Source organism: Erithacus rubecula, assembly GCF_903797595.1.
Source record: "Erithacus rubecula genome assembly, chromosome: 11".
NCBI lineage: Eukaryota > Metazoa > Chordata > Aves > Passeriformes > Muscicapidae > Erithacus > Erithacus rubecula.
In genome coordinates, this window is record NC_136663.1 from 23,396,609 (window position 1) to 23,418,458 (window position 21,850).

Here is a 21,850-nt window from a genome sequence, read left to right on the forward strand (position 1 = left end):
ACAGAGCAGTCCAGTGCTGCATTTTACCTTCTCTTGCTCCATTTTTTAAAAGCAGAAATTTAATATGCATATTTTTGTTGCAATTAATTAGCTGCTAGGTTCTTCAGCTGATTGTTCTTTCAAGTCCTAATGGTGAAATAAACTTCCTACATTTGATAATGATTCAAGTCCTGAACCTCAAAATCCTACTGTATTTTGCACAGTACAAATTAGTTTATTGCATCTACAATCCAGATGTGCAATTGACTACTGAGTACTTTAATTGTAAGGAAGATATTACTGATAAAAGTTAAATCACCACCATCAAACACTGAGAGAGGGGCTATGAGATCATGTCCAAGATACCCTTGGCATTATTCTGCAAAGAAGTAGCATCCAACTGGCTGCCAGCAAAACTCAGTCATGAAAAAGCTGTGATGTAGTTACCTCCCAATGGCTGGATAGAATTATCAGCTGCTTTTTGTTCATGAACTCCAGAACTCAGTGATGCAACACTTGTTGAAGGTTCACATTTTCTCTTTGCTGTACCAGGCACATTACAACTCTCCAAGTACCTAAAATACAATGATTTACCAATATTAGACATACTAGTCCTGTGTCCAGAGGTCAAGAGTAATTTACTCACTGGTTGCTCACCTGATAACACTGTCCAAACAGCTGATCTGCTGATAGGAATACACAGGTTGTTCTTTCCAAGCCAGCTCCTCAGTAGTGACATTTTTTGGAGCAGCTGTTCCTGCAGTATCCTTTCCCCCTACACCTTTCACCTGGCCACCAGCAGTATTCTGTTTTTCTGTGGAAAGAGACACTGCTATTAAGCAATTAAGACATTACAAACTCCCCTAAAAGCAACAGTAGTAAAGTTTTTTAATTTCTACAGATTTAGCAGGTCACAAATTAACCACTGTAATGCACTAATAAATGAATATTGTGTAGATATTTTCCTGTCCTTAGGGATTCTTGGAGTTACAAAGTTTAATTATATTGCATATGGATCCAAAGGGAATAGAAACTATGGCTGTAAGAGAATATATATCATTAGGGCTGGAACACACCCAGGATGAGGACAACTCTAGTGCCCACTTAAATTATTTCAAGACAACAGCTTTAGGCCATGCCTTAACTGTGTTACACCACTATTGATTCAATACAGCCAAACACAGTATTTTCCTGGGCACACTAGAGAGCCACAGGACAATATAATTTCAATTGATGAAATCCTCTCTTTATGTATTGATTAGAATTCAGCTATTAAAAAGTTCTGCTGTCATATTATCCAAGGCAACAGCACAAGAGACTGGGAACTGCTGATGTCTTACCTGCAGGAGACTCTTTCTTGGAGCCCAGTTTTGCTTTACTGTCAGTGAAAATATGCTGTCCTTTATTCTTGACCTTACGGGCATATTGACAAACCTCCTGAAAGCAGTTTGGGAGCAACAATTATTTCAACATTTTCACGTAACACATTATTCACAGCAATTCCTCAGCAGACTAAATCTCAGTTTGATCAGAGGAGAAATATGTATATATATAATTTTATTGTGCCACTGCAAAAATTTAGAATTGGAAAGAGAAGAAATTGGAAGTATATTTCTTATAAACAATCAAACTGTATTTTGTTTAATCTGCTTGAGTAACTTGGATAGGAAAATATAAAATATCCATTACAAAGATGACTTCAGAAAAAAAACAAACCTATAATTTGGTAAAAAACCTAGAAGTCTAACCAAGCACTGACAGGATGTTATAGAGCTGGACTGTAACAGCCTTCACTGTCTGTGGAAATAGTGAAGGAATGCCAGCCATCTATTTCCCTGTTAAATAAGAAATCCTGAGACTTCATCTGCTTGCTCCACCAGTGTTTAAGAACTGAAAGCCAGGAAAGTGACCACCTTGGCAAGAGCAGGAGACTGCCAAGCCTGATCACAGCAGCACAAATCAGATTTGGGACAACTTGCCTACAAGCAATACAACTTCTCATGGAAAATTTTTGATGTTCAGAATTAAATACAAAGTAAAGTTGGAAGCAGAACTAGAAGTTTGTTTTATACCATTCAATTTATTTAATTCTGTATAAATGCTGTATTTTTGCAATATTAAAAGTGATCAGCTATCAAGCTATCCCTTGGTTATGCAGGTATTACTGCATTTAATCTTCTTATTTTCATTTGGAAAAACAGTAATTAGACTTTCCCCTTCCAAAAGGAACTGCTTTCACACGTCCAGCTGGTTTCCCAAGAAACACAGCATATAGCATGTAACAGACATTAGATTAAATAAACACTCTGAGCAGGTTTAAATTCTTTAGAACACTGACTTTCATGTCTATCACTGTGCTTCAGTACCTGAGGCTTCATCTACCAGAAATGTTTATTCCCTCAGACAAAAGTGTTTTTCTACATTGAACAAAAAAAGAAAGATGGGATTTTCTTTATACTTTCTCCTAATTTGAAAACATTATTCTAAAAGTTAAAAATCCCCACTTTAACTGGTTTGTTTTGTGCCACATACTTGAATGAGAAAAACTCAAAACCTACTGGTTTATCCTTATGAGTGTCTTCATTATTATTTCCTGTGCTGTCACTGGAAGATGCCACACTCATCAAGTGCTCATGTGAACCATTGCTACCCAGACTTCCATAGCCACTGGATCCACTGTTGTGTACAGGCTGTTAAAATAACATAAAAAAAAAAAAAAATGTATACACACAGACACCCCACTCAGGACACCAGTAATTCCACGTCAGGAAAAGAGATTTTATCTTATGCTGGGTTTTCTGTTGCATGGTTTTGGGGGCTTTTTGTTTGGTTGGTTTTTTTTTGTTTGTCTGGAGGACTCAACTACACAAAATTCTTAAGATATCAACTGGAGCTTTAACCCAGTTCACTAATCCTTGTCTGGAATTCCCAGGATTATAGCCAAACATTCCATGCAGTAGAAGCAGCTGAACAAAGCACCAAGATCAGCAGCCTTTCCTCAGCAGGACATGGGCAGGGTAAGAGCAAAGCACGGGCTGTACCTGCAGTAGGAGCCGATAGATCTGCTCAGTGATCTCCTGAACACTGGGGTGAAGGATTCTGTCCTCTGTGTAGTTGGGAGCAGCAAAGACATCTTCATTTAAGGGACCCCTGCACAAACCAAACATACACCAGCTCACTGCAAAGGCAACTGTTTCAGCCACAGAGAGACCACAGTTTCCATTTACCACCTCTACATCCTACACAGGATCTAATGCTCATTCTGTTCCCTCATCTTGAGGGAAGGGAAAACAAAAATATATTGACTTACGTCCTAACTTTGTGTCTTCCAATAATAAATGAAACTTTTCGACTCCAAGGGTTGATGAAGCTGGACCAGCTGGTGTCCATGGTGATATAATCTCCATTCCTAGTGCAAAACCTGATTGGTGAATAGTCAAAAGGCTGCCCTCCATACTGAAGAACTGCAATGAAGGATTCAAACAGAAATTTCAGATGAATGTTTGTGCAATTCTACATAACGATTCAGGATTGTAACAATTCAGAACTGTACATTCATGGAGGAATGGGCATTCAGTGTACTTCCTCTTCATGGAGGAAGATGCCACTTGAAGGAACAAATATTGGGTACAGTGATACATTTACAAATACTGAGCTACCAGAATAAGCAAACCTTCATAATTTACTGGACTATGGTCAAGAAAACCACCTTTAGAATAAAACAAGCTAAGGAAGGCTGAAGAAGCAGCTTTACAAACTTTGCCAGAATGGCTCTTATTTTCTTCTCTATGAAATAAGAAAGACTATTATGTAAGACATGACTTATATCACACCATTCTCAAGAAAATTTTCTTTAGATATGAAATATTCATTTACAGTCAATTTGTTTACAAGAGATATGTATGCTTCAAATAAAGTACAAAACTGAGTGATTTCTCATTTTCATGGATTTGCATTAAGATTCGAGTTGTGCAGTAAAAGATTCAGATTTACTTGCGGAAAAAAAAAAAAATCAAAGTCACAATTAATTTTCTCCTACTACTTGTTGAGGTCTAGAAAGAAATTGATATTTCTGCCACACTAAGAGGTTACATACTTTTTTTGTGAATTGCTAGCATTAAGGGTCTGTCATTTGGGTGAAGATGCACCAAGACTGGCGTTCCTATTAAATCCTGAGGTAGGTATCCCAACAGAGGTACTGCTCTGGAAAAAGAAAGACAAGGAAAACATAATAAAAATCAAGCAGAATAAATGTATACTTCATGTTTAAAATGTTTTCATTTTAAGCTTGCTTTGCTGTTTTTCCTGTGAAGACAATGAATGGTTTCAAGTTTACATTTGGTGAAAAAGCAGTGCCAAGTTAACAACAGGCACACACTTAGGGGAAAAGGGGCTTGCTTTGTTTGTGGGGTTAGACCAATCAAGGAGTCTGCTACAGCAGTTCTGTCTTTTCTTTGCTGCCTAACTTTAGAGGAGAAATACTTACCCTAATTTTAAAAGAACATTAATAAAGTCTAATCCTGTAAAACTCTCATGAAGGTAAATAGTACTCCAATCCCTTGGCATGGAGCCATGGCTAAGGATCACAGGATTACCAGAGCTGAACTAGCACCAGGGGAGCTGACCAGCACTCAAGACAACTTTCACACAGGCAGGTGAAGAGTTCAACCCAGAGGAGCTGCATGGAGCAAGCTTATTAACCAGAGAATTAAAAGCAGTGGTACTGAATTCCTGCACGTTACCCATGACCGTGTCTAATCACGTGAAAAACTAATTTATGTGACAAAATAATTTTTACTGATCACTTCAAGCATTTGCATTGAGGATAAAGGAGTGAAAGTTCACAACTACCACTTTGCACCTTACCCTGAAGGTTAACCACTGAAAATGTGCTTTGAACAAAAAAAGCACTAAGTCAACACTACTCAGGGATTGTTTAAGTTGCCAGATGCCAACAAGTCACCTTGTCACAAGTCACACACAAGCTGTACATCTTCCCCCCAGCCCCACTCACTGCCAAAGGCCCAGGACAGGGAGATGCCTGAGTATCTGAACAGCTTGAATGAAGAACTCAGCCCCAGTGCACCAGACAGGGATCTGTGTCATGCAGGAACTCAAAAGCATCATGCAGCAAATGCCTTCAACACTGCCTTTCAACAACCCACTGGAATTTTTCCTGATTTTATTGATTTAAAAACTGATTTTACATCTGTTCCCCAAAACATCAAACATACTCTTCCTGCAAAGAGGCTGAGAGGGGAAAGAGGATAGCAACTAATGCCTTATTATCAAAGCAATTAGTTTAATAATGAGTCTTAAAAGCTTGTAGATGAACTAAAGCAACAGAGCAGAAACGGGCATGGAACTCATACCAAATCAGATCACTTTGACACATTGACATTTAGAAGTGCTGCCAAGTTCAAAGCACATGAGAAAAGTTATGCAGCTAGAGGACTTAAAAATCTCAGTCAACTCCAAACAACTTCAGCCAGGACTTCACTAAATAACACTGTAAGAAGGTTTTGTTCAGCACTGTTCCTGTTCTCTGCCACCTGCTTTATGAAAGTTGGGGATCTAGAATGTCAGACTGAGCTGGCCTTGCCTGCTCTGATGAAAAGGAAACTAAAAGATGATCCAGGAGCTTCCCACACTGTTGGAAAGAAGAGTTACAAAAATGGAGTTAAATTTTCTTGATGGTGCCAGACAATAAAACTACAGGCAATGGTCCCAGACTGGAGTCTGGGAAGCTGATGCTGGATGTTAGGAACAGGTTTTTAACAGAGCAGTGCAACACAGGAGGGCTCCCATGCAGACTGTGTAACCTGTGTCTCTGAATGTTTGTTATTGAGACAAGCTGACCCTAGCCAGGACTGGGCAAGGTTTCATTTCAAGCAAAAGGATGGAACCAAGACCTCCAGCAGTCTCTTCCAACCAGCCCTTCTGTGCTCATATAATGTTGCATTTGAGAATGATGTCTTGGCATCATTATGCTTCCTCATAATGAGTAACTCATAAAAATTCAGAGGTTAAGTTAATAAATTAATTTTATGAATGCAAATGCATGTGTGGCATAAGAATGGCTGATGAGAAGAGGTGCCAAGTTTAGTTTGTGGTGTAGAGTGACATTTAAAGTGTCAAAAAAACATTAATAAGTCTTTATATTATATACTATTATATATATTATTGTAAGTTACATACAAAACTGCTTTAAATTAATTTACACTGTGAACTACTTACACCCATATGCATGAAGTATCAAATATATTAAGACAAATATTAAGACATATAGGTATGATCCATTTAATTTCAAGAAAATATTTATTTTTACTTAACATACTCTGTGCAGAGATCCACCTGCAGGGTTCAGACAAATACACATTTTTCCAACCCATGACATACTGATTACAGAAATTAACTTTATTTTATGCAAGTCAAGCAACAACTTCACAGTTATGTTAAGAACAACTCTCAGTCAACAGCAGGTGCCCAGTCTTGCATTTTTAAACATTAAGAGTCTGCTTTCTTTAAGAATCTCTTGCTTTGTGTATTCCACCAAACCCTGGAGGGCTTAGGAGTAGTAAACTGCATATGCATGTCTTGGTAAACATTTATTATGCTGCCAGTGCTCTCAGGAGTTAAATAATTAAAAGCAGAATCAACTACACAATCACAAGAATGGAAATAAATGACACAAAGTGCCAATTTCAGACCAAGAGGCAATCAACCCTCACTGACAGTGTTAGAAAGTGGCATTTGAGAACAAGTGGCAACATCAGACTAACAGGAAAGAGGCTTTCATAGGATCCACAGAGAAGGATTTACTGGACTTGCTCCACTCAAGCCCATGAATAAGACTCTCCACTCAGTAATTTTGCCATTTCTGTGAAATGGCTCCTGCAGATCACTGAGCTGTGGGTGCACAGAGGAACAGAAGCTTTGCATTGTGCCCTCAGCCTCTTTGCAAAGATAAACCCACTCTGCAGCTGGCTTGAGCCATGTGTGGAAATGAAGGAGAGAGAAAAATCCATGAAGAAGGCATAACTACAGTGGATTAAGTTGTTCTTTTATCAACTTGAGCTGTTTACAGGGACTGTATAAATCACAGCATGGAAAAACAGTTTGTCAGCATTACACTGTCTATCCTACAGGAACTCAGCCACAACATCTGCCTCTCTACAGATAAAACTGTCTCAGAAGTCAAACAGTGCTCTTTTTACCTTGAGTCCATCTTAGTCAAACACCTCAATAACCTCATTTCCCCAATCTCTCCCTTCTGCTGCATTTAAGGATTTTGCTAAGAATGAAATATTTTTTCAGAAAGAAGATTTCCACCCAAAAAATACCACACAATCTCAAAATTGTCCATTGTCCACTCCTACTCTGTCTGAAGACATCCCCTCATCTCAACCTCCAAAAAAAAATTTTACCATTCTTAGAATGCTTAAAAACAGATGGGACAATCTCAGCAGTCAGATGCTACCATTGCAGCTAAGTCAGTTTATGTCAAGGAGGAAAAAAAAAAAAAAAAATCAAAATGAAGTGCCATATACAGCCCAAATATCAGAAACCATCACAAAGAAAACAAAGGGAAGTGGAAAGACAGTGTTTTCAACTCAGGAATAAGTAAATTCTCTTATCAAGTCAAGTCCCCAGGGCTCAGGATTGGGTCCAGCTGTGTTTAATGTCTTTATCCATGATCTGGCCATAAGGATGGAGAGCATCCTCCATCAGTTTGCAGACAACAGCAAATTGGGTGAGAGAGTTGATTCTCCCAGGGAATAAGCAACAGGACAAGAGGAAATGGCCTCAAGTTACCCCAGGGCAGGTTTAGACTGGCTATTAAGAAACACCTCTTCATGGAAAGGGTTGTCAAGGAACAGGCTGCCTACAGAAGGGGTGCAGTCACCATCCTCAGAGGTATTTAAAAATGTGCAGATGAGGCATTTAGGGACAGAATTTGATGATCTTAGAGGTCTTTTGCAACCTAAATGATTCCATAAAAGCTTGGTTTAAACCTCACTAAGTTTTTGTATATACATAAAGATCACAGGTGCCATTTTTGTTTCTAATTTAGAATGCAAATACTTATTCTAATCAGCTTTTATGACTGTCAAAGGAATGTGAAGTCTTCAACCAGTGTAACTTGAATTATTTTTATATAATTTTTTTTAAAAGATCTAATGTTGTACTGAAAAGCTGTACCCCTAGTTGTACCTGGGCCAGCAGAGAGCAACAGCAGCATATTTGCTGAAATAAATTTAAAAAAACAAAAAAATTCACACCCCAATGTCTCATACAAGTAATAACTGTCAGCACAGGAATTCCTTTGAACATGGGTTAATTGACTGAATTTATGTCCAGAATTTCCCAAGAGGGAAGAAAAGTGGAAGAACAAGTTGTTTGCAGGCACTTAAGTATGAGTGTAATGTGTTCTCATGCTTAGTGAAAATGGGGGAATGTACCTTTCTTAGGTTAAACACTCTTGAGCAGTTGCATAATTTTTTAACCCCATATAAACATCTTAAATCCTGCAAAGATATTGGACAGTTGCTCATCAGTAAATTGAAAAACAGTTTTTGTAAGTTACCTTTCATCTACATCCTGGAACAAACAGGTCGGGGTGTGTGTAGTTGTAAAAATCCTTTTGTCAGGAGGAATTCTGGGTGCTGAGAGAAAAATAAAAGCCCATTAGCAACTGGAGGTTTTGCATGTATAATACTTCAAGCTGCCAGTCCAAAATTCTGGACAAGGATAGAGAACAGAAACAATTCTCTTTCACTTTAATAAAGTTTGAACAGTTCTTAGTTTTAGGAAAGCAAACTGAAGCATTACCTTCATAACCAGAATGGACTTTTTCTGCAAGCAGCACACAGCAAAGCTGGTCCTCTGCTATTTCTGGATCTTGCACTTTGATAAGGTAAGGAGTCATCCGGAACGGGTGATAGCAAATCTCATTTTCACGCTCCTTTCCCGCACTAACCATTAAAGAGAGTTCATTATTTCAACAGATTCATCTTACACTAAATCAAATTTTAATTTGTCCATTGTATTTCCCTCATGACACAAGAACTGTATGTTAGCTACTAAAATAGCCCCCAAGATCTGAGCTTGAGATTTTTTGGTGGAAGAGAATCTAATTCTGATGGTATTATTTGCATAGCAGCTTCCATAAGGATTGTGCTGTTCTGTCTGCTGCCTGAAACAAATATCCACAATAGGACTACATGGAAAAACCCATCTCACACAACAGTTTGTTACTCTGTTGTCCTTCAGAGGGATGAATTTACAGGGCTTTTTAATGAAGGCTGCTATATCCCCATAGTTAACACAAAGATCACCTTTTAATCAATATTTACTCCAGTTTAGAAGGAGTGAAGACTCAATATTTAATAACAGGTGTTTGCTTAACCAGAATGCAAACATAGTAATGAAAATAACTGTTTACACACTGACCAAAGAATCAGTTGTAATAAGTTTGTAACAGTGGAGTTTAATAAAAGTAAAGCTTTTGGAATTATTAGTTGGACAAAAAATCTCCAGTAACACTAGCAGTACTTTTACAGTACATCCAATGCAACACTCTGGAGAATTGCATTACCTCCAATTCATTTCAAGTTTATTCATACCTCTATAGTAAGTATTTACTTCAAAAGTAATCAAATAATCGATCCACTATTTTTGTTTCAGGAATGCTGGCAGAGGCAGCAAGCATCAAGAAATCAAATTGCACAAGAACAAACATGAACTAAGCTGTCATCTTTTCCTACATTAAAAAAAAAAAAAAGAAAACCACAAAAAACTACAGAGGAGTTATTTGGGGCAGGAAAAGAAGGAAGAAAAGCAAACCAAAGAATTGTGTTCTCTATTAACTGCAAAACAGACAAGTCAAGTTACTCTCGAGCATCTTCCTGGGGGATACCCAAGACAAATTTGAGACAATGGTTTTCTAGAATGAAGAAGACTGAATCAGGTACTGAACCATTTACATGGACCAAAGGCTTTCCAGAGCAAGAAGAGATGCTGTACCACCTTTTATGGCACAAAGGTCAATATTCACAGGGATTAACTTCCAAGATGGAACTTCCTGAAATCAGTTCAGTTTTCCCTGTTGCTGCTATAGTTAATCAACTCAAGGCTGTGCATCTGTTTTGCTTTATGATCACATTATGAAGAAGCATGAAATGTACATACCATATGGTTCTTATAAAAGTCAAATACTTATGTAAGGCTTGGTTTCATAACACAACACTAAGCTTTACAGTATTGTCTTACCTGATGCGACAGAAAAATGATTTCTCTTCCATGCAATCCTGGGTGGAAGACTCTAGAAATATTAAGTATAGTTCATAATGAGTTACAAATCACTAGAAGATGATATTTAGTACAAAAATTTTTCCTTATATAATAAATGTTGAAATATTTTTAAAGTTTATGTTCCCTGAAGTTTCCATAATATTGGTTAAACAAGTACATCATAAGCAACTAAATCTGACCATCACTCAGATTCTGAGGCTGACATGTGAATCACAGCTCCTTGTTTATCCAGTCTTTATCCTAAACATACCTAAACAGCTGGAGCTGCTTACTCTTATCAACTCTTTCACAGTACTTTATACCAATGACTGAAAATGTTTGATTACCTAAGACCCCAAATGTGACCCTTTTCCTAGAAAGACACTAGGCTAGCCTGAACACCAAATACACCTCCTAGAACCCCTCTTCTCTCTTTTTCCTGAAGACTTCTCACATTTTAAGCTTATTTCCCTCCTTTTCCAGAGGAGCCATACACTGATTTCCAAGGGAAGCTCTGGCATTTCAAAAGCCTCCAGTGCACAATATTTTGGATATTATATAATTTGGCAGCTGATATATGAGAGAATGTGCACATTTCTACTTACTGCATTTTTTAAATTTGAAGCTAAACACAGACATAATAAACCTACAGAAATTGTTTCAAGAAAGCAATACCAAAAACCTCCTGCATAGCTGAGTAATCAGGATTATACATCATTTACCACTGACCCTGTTTTGAGCCAGAAGCTGCACTAGAGACCTCAAAAGGTCCCTTTAGACCTGCTTTATGTGCATTGCTTTGCATACATGCATATGGATGTATGCATGTTTATTGCTAATTGTTTTTTCAGATTAAATATGGTTCACACCCTGGCTTTATTTCACAGATTTAGTATGCAATGGATTGGAATTTCAAACATTTAGAGCAGACCTTGAATTTCAAGGGTTTAGTTGAAATAGTTGGCAGATATTTCTCAATTATTAACAGCTGTAGGTACAGGAGTAAAACAATCCTACCACAAACATGTATCAAGTGCCCTGAGACATCTGATCCTGCACCATTAATAATGTCTAATATAATCTAAGGCTAGAAGAAGAGAGCTGTGATTACACTTGGTGAGTGCACAGAGATGACTGCTGAAACACCTTTTTCTACACCATAATCTAAGTGTCCAGTATTCAAATCATAGCCATTTTAAAAGGAGACAGAGTATTGTCCCCTTTATACTTGAGAAAGAGAAAATGTGAAGAAAAATTGTTTCAGATTGCTAGTACAAGTGGAAAGCAAATTCACCATTCAGCATAAATTCCTACTTTGTTTTCATTCATCATCTGGCTCAAAAGGGAATGAAAACTGATAAATAATGACATTGAGAAGACTTTTAATCAACAGACAAGTCTTGTTGATTTATAGAATAGATTTGAATACCTAGTGTTGTTCAGAGGTGTTCTAATAATGCTCCCTCAAGAGATGGGGAAGGTTGGAAGGACTTTCAAAATCAGTGCAAGTATTTGCATTTACATGACTGAAAGAAGGCCAGAGAAATACCTGCTGTTGAGACCACTCACCAGCTCTATTGCAAATGTTCCATGATGGTAATCTGTATGGGGTGGTAGAAGTGTAGAACACACTGACATCCTGAGGTGCCAAAAACTCCACAAATTTGGCATTTTTAAAATAACCCCTCTTGCAGCGGAGAATAGAAGCAGCTTGATCAGAGATGTACAAAATTTTCCCAGTTATCAAAGAAACAGCTACAGCAAACATATCCTAAAAACAAAAATCTCAAATTATTTAGGCAGTTGGAAACATTCCACAGTGCAGCATATATTTCTGAGAAAAACATTTGTAAGTTCGAAATGAGAAGAAAGAAAATTTAATTTTATTACAGATGTTGTTCAACACAATGAATCTGCTCATCAAGTAGACACAGAATATTTTTCAATTATAGAGTAAGAATAACACACTACCATTTACTAGGTTACAAACTCTAAATATCCTTGTCTACAGTTCCATGATGCAGAATGAATTTGCAAATTAAGAATTAATGACCTTTAAGCTATATAACTTCACATTTTCCCTGTGCTTGTTACAGACATGATTTACATTTATGAAATTCAGGTGTTTTTGAAAGGCTATTTGTGTTAGCTGGTCCATCCACAAAAGGTGAAAAAAGGGCTCTAAACCACTTGGTAAAAAAATAATGAGTACACAGGTGGAAGGAAATCCCACACACTTGGACTGTTTCTCTTCCTGCATCAAAACCTTTAGTGCTCCATTCACAAACTCTGCACAGGAACTGGAGAGCTGTCAGCAGAATACTGCTTTTAGAAATGGATATTCACATTAATTGAAAAATGTTAATGACTCAATTGTACTTTACACCTCCTATTTATTTCACCTTGTGGGCACCCTCTACTACTCACAGATTCAACAAAAACCACCTATTTCAAGCTGTGGAACATCCCCCACTGTGCTCTTGTTTTAGAGCATTCAGACCTCATATATTCAAACAGAGGCTACAGTTCAAAAAAATAGTAGGAGGTAGTCTAATAAATTTAGATGCCATTATTTTTTTAAGATTCCATACCTTATTCCTAAAATACTATAAATATGGAAATAAATATTATTTTAAAAATAATTCAGGTTATCATTTAACAGCTAGAACTACAGTGATGGTCCTAGCTGTTCTTATCTCTATGAGAACACAGCATCACTGGACCCCACAGAAAGCCTGTACCAGCTGCCAAGACCAGACAAATGCCACAGAAAAGGACAGTGATTCCAATACTTCTGTCACTCTTCAGTCACACTAACACAAAGAACTGGTGAAACATCAAATAACCCCTTGTTATAAGAATAAGCTGAAGTGATTCACCATGTGCCTCTCGACTAAAATTTGGAAAAAGTTAACTCTCCAACTTCTGCAAGTGCACTGAAATGAAAACTAATGATGTCTATCAGTGCTTTGTATGACATGGACATAGAGATGTGTCACACCAGCATCTCCAGGCACAAGGTACAATTCAGAGGATCAGGGAGCTCAAGACTAGTTATTTCCCACCTAAGCAGAAATAAGTTTGCAAAGTCTGAAAAGGCTCAGAGCTTTTTAACATCTCCTGGAAGGCAAAAGGACGTTTCTCCAGCTTTGTGGCCTAACTACCAGCCCTTCCCCACTAAGAAGAAGGTATAACTGAGAAGAAGGTATGACTGAGAATTCCAGGAAACATTTTCAATACACACTGAGACTCAGGGCCCCGTACTCACCGCGTTTTTCATGATGTATTCTGAGGTTATAGTCTCCACTTCTTCCACTGTGTAAGATGATACATTGAGACCAGCAGGTTGGGATTCATTAATCATCAACAACTGGTAATATTCCTCATTGGCTACATGAGAACAACAAACAATTTATAATCAGGATTATCAATAAACACACAGCCCAGAAGCAGTAAATGGCAAAAATATTTTTTGGCGTAAATGCAAAAGTTGGGAAGTTGGCAGTTGGGAAATCTAGGCACTATTCCAAATGCATCACTTTCCCTGGTAGAGCTTCCTCATCACTAACTCAAACACATGCACACATCTAAATCTACCCATATATGAACAATCACGTGTTTTAGTCAGTTTCATACTGTTTGACAGTTCAAACAGTATGAAATTGTAAATTGTTTTCAAATCAATTTTCTAACTCAACCAAACAGCAGTAAAGTATCAAGCCTCAAGAGAACTGCTTCAACTCCCAAAGGAGCAGAAGTTAACAAAGCCAACAAAAAGAAACAACATGAAAATATCTGGTTAGAAAGGTTTTCAGCCATAATACAGTTCTCTGTGTAGACCAATGTTTATTTAAATTCCTATTTTGAAAGTTTCGCTTTACCAGGTTGGCATTGTCTAGGCAGTATCACACTTTATTACCTTTAACTTGTTTAATGCTTTTAAGGGCATATTTCAATGTTGTTAGGACACTGGATTTGCCTTTGACTCTCTTCTCAGAAGGAAGGTGAGCTTTCAGCTCCTGCAGTGTTTTCAGCAATTCCTTTTGTGTTTTGGCTTTAGTGGACTGCTCACTACTGCAAGATGAAAAACAAAAACCACAACATCACTCGAATTCTTGAAGTGACACATCATCCTCAGAGAAGCCCAAATGTACTCTGGCACTTATCCACATCCACCTGTACTATTAGCCTCATTAACTTTGCCAGTACTCAGTATCAGCTTCCAGAACTCAGAGGAATTCTTACATGACCATTGAAAATGAAAGATTTAACCAACACCTGGAGTGGGATTTAAAATGTACTCTGTATGTGCAACAGTACATATGCCCAAGCACCACAGAACTTTTTTTTTTTTTCCTTGCCACAGTCTCCCCCCTCCCTTTTTAGTGGTATTTTCCATGGTTCCTTCCTAAATTAAACTCAGAAATGTTCATGGACTTCAAAGGAGAGAAGCAGGAGGACCATTCAAGTCTTCACCTCCTGTTCAAGCAGGCTCTCTTAAGAAAGGTCCCTGAAAAGGGAATGGCAGTGGGAGAGCATCAAGTTAACAAAACAAATGGAGAAAAGTTATCATCATCATCTAGTTCCTGATATCTCTCCCCATCACTAAGAGGTGCTGACACAATCACTAAGGAAAAAGAGGCAAGGGAAGTGAGGGAGAGAGTATCAAAGATGGATGGCAGATAGCTAGGAAGGAGTTCAAATGATAAATCACCTTGTCTTTTGGATTGGAGATTCTAAACATTCACAACAACCAAGAGGATTATAGAGCTGTTCTTATATCTTCCTGACTTTTTTTTCCCTTCCACAGGAAGCTCTTCTCTTACCACCTGATTGTCATGGCTGATAACCTGAGAGTTACCCTGGGCACTGCTGGAGAAACAATAGTCCTGGCAACTGCACTGCATGACTAAAGCAGCCAGAAAAGCAGCTTCTGCTGCCAAGTAATTTTCAAAAGGATTTGTTAACATTTTTCTGAGAAGTTTTAAGAGTTTGAAAAGGTAGATAAATCATCTGACAGGTGTTGGGTGTATTTTACCAAAAATGCTTGCAAAGTGACAAAGCTGTATTAGAGAATACACACTGTTCTTGCTTCCATCACAATGCACTGTGAGAAATGCAGCATTCATTTACTCACTGGTCATTTTGTACCAAGAAATAATGGCAAGGGATCAAACAAAAGGCTATAGTACCCTCTTGGGAAACATTATGTTCATGCTGTGTGTTAAAATCACGTGTACAACGTGGCTTGACAGTTTGGACTGCTGCAATCAAACAGGGCTTTGTTAACAGAGGTTCATAGAAGAGCCCTCCATGCTGCCAGTAGGGAAAAAGAGAGAGAGGAAAGATTCTGAAATAACTGAGCATACTACTGGTTTGTACTCTCAGAGAGCAGACTGCTTTATGAGCATGGTCAGACTCTTCTGCAAGGAAAAAGAAACCTTTCCAAATTAGCCCATGGCTGCAGCAAAGACAGAAGACGGACATTATTGGAAAATAAGTTGCACAACTCCAAAACAATTTTCCAGAGAGCAGTAGCACAGGCACAGCAGCAGCCACAGGGAAGGTGCGACTTGCAGAGGATAGAAAAACCAAGTTCTATAAAGATATGAGATTTTCATTTTGGTTTGTGTGGACAGCAAACTGGAAAGGTACCTACAGATACTAAACTAGAGTTGTTGGTTGGCACTGATACTGAATGCAAATCCCAGCAGTCCAAATCAAAGATTAAGCCTACAAAGATAAGCAGTTTATCAGACTACTTTAGTCCTCTCTCTCAAGAGCATTCTCTAGACACCTTCAGTCTCCCACTGCCAAATGATGATCAGATCCTCTAGCACTCTGTAACCCTCTAGCACTGTGCCTGATAGCTGGGGAGAACACTCTACCATCTGTAATCCTAATTATTTCTGAGCAGAGAGCTATTAATAAAATTTATAATTGAAATATAAAAAAAACTATAGTAAATAACCCCCTCAAAAATCTCACAATGAAGAAAACAGAATCAATTGGAAACAAAGATGAAGAAATGCCTTTGGTTCATTCTTTCACACTAAGCACCAGGAATAACCCAGTTCAATGGTGAATTCTGATATTAACACACAACCAGGTTCAGACTAAATTCCAAAGAGGAAAAAAATATTGAAAGCTACAAAACTCCTCTGTAACTCAAGCAATATTTAAAGGGACCAACAACAAAAAAAAAAATTTACAGAGTTAAGCTACCAAATCAAAACAAAGTAACATGAGTTAAAAGGTTACCACACAACTTGCATGGAACAGCAACAAAAAGCTCTAATTTAAACAAGTGGTTAATATGACAGGCTACTGATTATGGACAGGAAGAAATCAAAGACAGGATTTCTTGTGTAGTCATCCAGGTTGAGGCAAAACAAAACAAAAAAACAAAATACAATATTATTTTGCTTTCAGCATTTAGCATACATGCAAATTACTGAAAAATATATGCCCATTAATTTACCTGCAGCCACTGCTGGACTGATTGTGTTCAGAGTTTGCAATCATCAGACTAAAAGCATTTGAGCTCGAACTAGAGTAAGGAAAAGAGAAAAAGATTAATATTTGAAAACCTAACAAATAACTTTTAGTTAGTTGTAGCTTTTTATTTTCCTATTAATGACTGCCTGAAAAACAAAAACAAACAAACAAAAGAACAAACAATGTAAAAACAAACAATTAATCAATCAAACCCACAAAACTCCCAAAATACCAATCCCAAATTTTAAAAGCTTTTGCATGGTACAACAAATGGGCACTAAAGCTGTACACATTAATGTAAACATACAGAACAGCTTGAGTTGGAAAGGACCCATAAGGATCACCTGGTCCAACACCTGGTCCTCACAGCACTACTAGGGAGGTGGTTCTTAACATAGCTTTGCTCTGCCCAGTAAACTATTATTGGAAAGATTAAAATAGCATGGTTTCATCTTCACACATAAGAATCAACTGACAGGTATTGATAAACAATTACAGAAGTTGTTTTACAAGAAAATTAATAAATAAGGCAAGTTAAACACACAATGATGAGAAGAAAGATGCAAATCATGCTGGCCATGCAAACACCAGAGACCTTTTCTTTATGAATTATGTGCATAATTTACATCACATAAGAATACAACTTAAGTAGCACACAGCCTCCATGCTGAAGAGGTTTTATACCTCAGTTATTATTCAGAAATATTGATTCAACTTTTAAAAAGTTTTCAGGGACAAAAACAGAAGTGAAATGTACCTAATAATAACTCCTACCTTTTATGACAATCTGAAGATTCCATAAGCATTGCTGAATCCTTCCCATTTTCATCAGATTCATGACCATGAGAATCATGCCCACTTGAATAGTTTTCATTGGTGTCATTCCCACTGGAGTCATTCCCACTGGAGTCATTGCCACTGGAGCCACTGCTCATTTCAATATCTTCCTGCAGAACTTCATGAGAGTGTTCAGGCTTTGCTTGAATTTCTGAATCTTCAGCAATCATCTGGCTATGGCCACTTGGAAGTCCAGAATAATCACTCATCTTGAGCTGCTCTTTTAAGGAGAATGATGGAGAAATGTTTCCAGTGATGCCAGGCTGCTGCTCAGGGTTCTGCCCCTCAGTGCTAGAGGAGAACCCCCAGAACTTGACACAGTCCGTGGGACACTCATCAGAAACACTGCCAAGACCAAGAGCAAATCAAGCCATATTCAGAATTTTCTCTCTGTACAAACTGTGTATGGAAGTACAGATGCACAAATCTGAGGAGGAAGGGAAGGAAGAAAAAAAAATTATTTTTTTGTTTGCCTTGCTGACAAACTGGAGTTTGCACTGACTGAAGAAAGTAAAAAATGACATGCATGGTTAATAGTCACCTTTGAATGGTGAAATGTTTCAATTAAATTGAAAAATCTTAATGTTTTACCATGGAAAAGGCATTTATTTTGTAGTAAAAACTCATACATAAGAAAGAAAGTTGAATCATCATGTAAAAACTCCTGAAAAGTTCACTTATTCCTTTGTTTTCTATTTTCCTACTTAACACTTGTCAGCATTGCTGCCTAGATTTGGATAAAGCTATTATGATTTACCTTGATAAAGAAAAAAACCTCTATTCAGACATCAGAACACTACTTATTTGGTTTGGAGGTAATTTGGTCTTCAGTTTTATATTTTGGGGTTTTGTTTGTTTGTTTTTTTTAACATCAGTTGGGAGGGAACACTACTGTACTCTTCATTTCTTTCTTTTGACAAAAGCCATGTAGATAGACAGAACACACAGCAGGAACAGGGAAACTGAACACACCTCATCACCACCAACAAAAATTCTAAGGTATAAATGACCCTGAGAATAGTTTTATCTACTGATTGGCACTAATTTTGGGGGGGGGGGGGGGGGGGGGGGGAGGGGTTTATAAAACAATGCTTGGAAAAGTAAAGTTAAAACAACAAAAAAAAACCCCATATTCCTGCTTGTAAACCAAATTCTAATGCACCAGGCTCAAAAAATCAGAGTGTATACAGAGGTGAATCAAGGACAGACCAATACTGAAATACCATCAAAAGAGAAGTACTGGAGAGCAGTTCAACTTTATTAATAAAAAAATCATATTTAATCTGACTCATATCCTCATCCATTTCAGTAACTTAGAGACAACAACAGTGTAAAACTATGAACTAAGACTGTGTTGAGAATTTGTTGTTTTCAAGACAACAGAACAATGTGTGTTCTTGCCTCTTTGCTGCTTTAAAATAGTCAAGATTACAATTATTAAATAATAAACTTCTGACTGGATTACCAGTCAATAAAAAATTCACAACCAAGTTTTTTAATATTAACTATAGCAATTTTGTCTTGAACACAAATAAATATAATATTTATGTTTTTAAGAAAGACTCTAATAGAAAACATTCACAATAGTAATTTAAAACACACCATGATTCAACTCCCCCCTCAAAACAACACCACATGGAAGCTATTTTCTTACCCTCCTAATTGATGTTTTTCCAGACATTTTATATTTATTTGGCTTTTCCAGGAAACACTACTTGTCTCCTCATTTGATCAAAATAGTATGTGAGATACCTGCTTTCATTTGAAAGTATAGTTTAAGGACATCCATTTCAGCTACCAGTAATGGTATAAAAATAGAAACAATTTTTTCCTTATCAGTTTATTCATAAGTGCTTTATTACAGTTAATAACAGAAAAATGCCTTTCAATAGAGCAAAATCCACTTTTCCCTTCTGCAGGTATTCACTTCAGGTACTTCAGTGCAGATAACAGAGACCTCCTGTGATGCTGCTGTATTGAATACTATATCCAGGCACTGAATTACCCCTCAGGAGCTCTGACAGTTATTTTCTGGACTAAGGTTAACCACTTCTGTCTTGAAGATTACATAAGCAAGCATGCAATAAAAGAGTATTTACTGTGAGATGGAGCTGCAGGATTACACCACAATGCACATTCTCTGGTGGCCAATGATTAACCAGGCCACACAGCTCATCTCTGCTTTCATCTCTGTGACAGAAGCTGCTCCCCCTGCCCTGCCTTCCTCAGGACACTCAGAGTGAAGCCCTGTGGCTCTGGCCATTTCCCACCTGTCATTTATTCTATTCTTTCTCAGAGAACACTGAGGTTGTAAAGCTCTATGGAGAGTTTTGAGAGTAAAGGTAACAAACCCCATCAGGATTCTAATGAAGTTTTAAGAAAAAAGGCACTCACAGCATCACCTTAAAGGAGGTCTGAGGTGTACAAATGGTAAGCTGTTGAGAAAGATAAGGATTTGACAGGAAGGTCTCACAGATGTGTATGTGTAACAGAAAGATCTTTGAATGTAGAATCTAGAGAAGGAATAGAAATGAAAGCAAGTTTTGATATAGAAGAATTGCTGAGCCAGTTTTACTGGGTAGCTAAGAAGGCAAAGAGCAAGTGAGTTGGAAGGGGCTTTTATGACTCTGAGCAAAGGATAAATCCACCTCAAACAAGAGATGTTTTTACTAAGCAAAAAGATTTTCACATACAAACAAGAAAACCAATATTGTAAGTAGAAGAAAGAATTTTCCACTGCAAGAAAACTACCTACTTCTAGCTTAAACTGTAACATACTAACTTTTGGTGATTGGAAAATAGTAACATGAATCTGGTAATGTTACCTTCGGATAGGCTATCGGTAATAGCAAAGGTGTTGATTGGTTATTATGTAATAAGATACACAGCAGAGAAAGATATAATGTTTTGTAACATGAATAGAACAGAGCTACAGGACACACAGCTTGCCTATAATCAGCAGCTACAGGCCCTACCCACCACCCACAACTGCTGGAACCTTGTCTATGCAATAAACAGCATTTTAGGAGATGTCTGAAGTCTCCATCTCTCTGTCCAGCTCTTACATAAGCCAAGATCTATTTCTCATCCTATATTCTGTACCCAAGGTTGGAGTTGGTTCCTGTTTTCCTGGCAAAATGCTACTTAGAAAGAGCTTTAGATACATGAGAAATAATACTGCCATCAAAACACTATTATCTGTTAGGAAATTGTGTTTTCTTTAGAGATAGAGGAAGAGAGCTCTCATAAAATAAACTAAAAAATTAACTTTGGTCTGCTATATTTAACCCTACAAAGAAAAGTATGTAAATCACTACTGATAGTTTTATAAGCATGAAGTACCAAAGACAGACTCAGCATAGTCCTACATTCTCTGAAGGTAATTAGCCCAATACCACAGTAATGCACAGTATTAGGAAAATTGTGCTATTTATAGGAAGAGCTTTCCTACTCTAATGTAAATACTGTGTTTTAGTCCCTCAGCAGAAGAAACCTCTTCTCCTGAATTCTGATGCAATAGAGGATTACACGTGCTGTAATATTTCCAGCCATGAGAATTGTTCACAGACATTTTTTAGACACAACCTTTCCTTGGAAAATTATTATCCCAAAGTCTTTTCTGTAATCTTTGGAAGTTTAAGAGGCAATGAGAATGTGCCATGGCTAGCATACAGTCTTACAGTTTGAAATTCTGAGTTGTTAAACCACTGGTGAGTAATTTTTTCCACCTCCAAATATCATCTATTGTCTCGTCTCCTCCCTTTTTTCCCCTGACACCCAGGCTAGCTTCTGCCAGCTATTTGTAGGAAACTTCATCAGTGTTTCCTTAGATGGAACATAATTGTTCCCAATAAATAAATAAATAAATAAATATGTATACTATCCAATACCTTTTGAGGAATTTCCCATAACTCCTGGAACAAGGTTGATTGATTCAATGGCAGTAAAGCTTTCAGGGTTTTAAAAAACATTTTTATTTTAAGCAATGAGCACAAATTAAAAAGAGTCAACAACAGAAAAGAAATAGCAACTGACCCTTAGGAGATACTATGTGAATTTTTCTCTTGATACCTGGCAGAAATTTGTGTCAAGAATCAATTTAGTCCTGTTACTTCTGGCTCTAACTAACAATATGCCAGAACTGCTGCACCTTCATCCACACCTAGTAACTATAATTTGGATCCCAAGGACAATCACATCAGGGAAAAAAAAAAAAAAAAAAAAAGAAGAAAGAGTATTTGAG

General features: G+C 37.4%; 1 protein-coding gene across 1 annotated transcript in view; it reads right to left on the reverse strand.

Moving 5' to 3' along the window:
- Nucleotides 1-17,959, reverse strand: part of LOC306806556 (period circadian protein homolog 2-like) — a 28,912-nt gene extending 10,953 nt beyond the window's left edge. The window contains 16 exon segments of the mRNA XM_079315402.1: nt 427-554; nt 637-793; nt 1,320-1,416; nt 2,538-2,669; nt 3,021-3,129; nt 3,290-3,443; nt 4,076-4,182; nt 8,567-8,645; nt 8,812-8,954; nt 10,252-10,303; nt 11,842-12,043; nt 13,541-13,662; nt 14,192-14,346; nt 16,754-16,822; nt 17,545-17,923; nt 17,926-17,959. Of these exon segments, the coding sequence (XP_079171528.1) occupies nt 427-554; nt 637-793; nt 1,320-1,416; nt 2,538-2,669; nt 3,021-3,129; nt 3,290-3,443; nt 4,076-4,182; nt 8,567-8,645; nt 8,812-8,954; nt 10,252-10,303; nt 11,842-12,043; nt 13,541-13,662; nt 14,192-14,346; nt 16,754-16,822; nt 17,545-17,923; nt 17,926-17,944 (2,104 nt within the window). The 5' untranslated portion in view covers nt 17,945-17,959.
- Nucleotides 17,960-21,850: the final 3,891 nt, after the last annotated feature.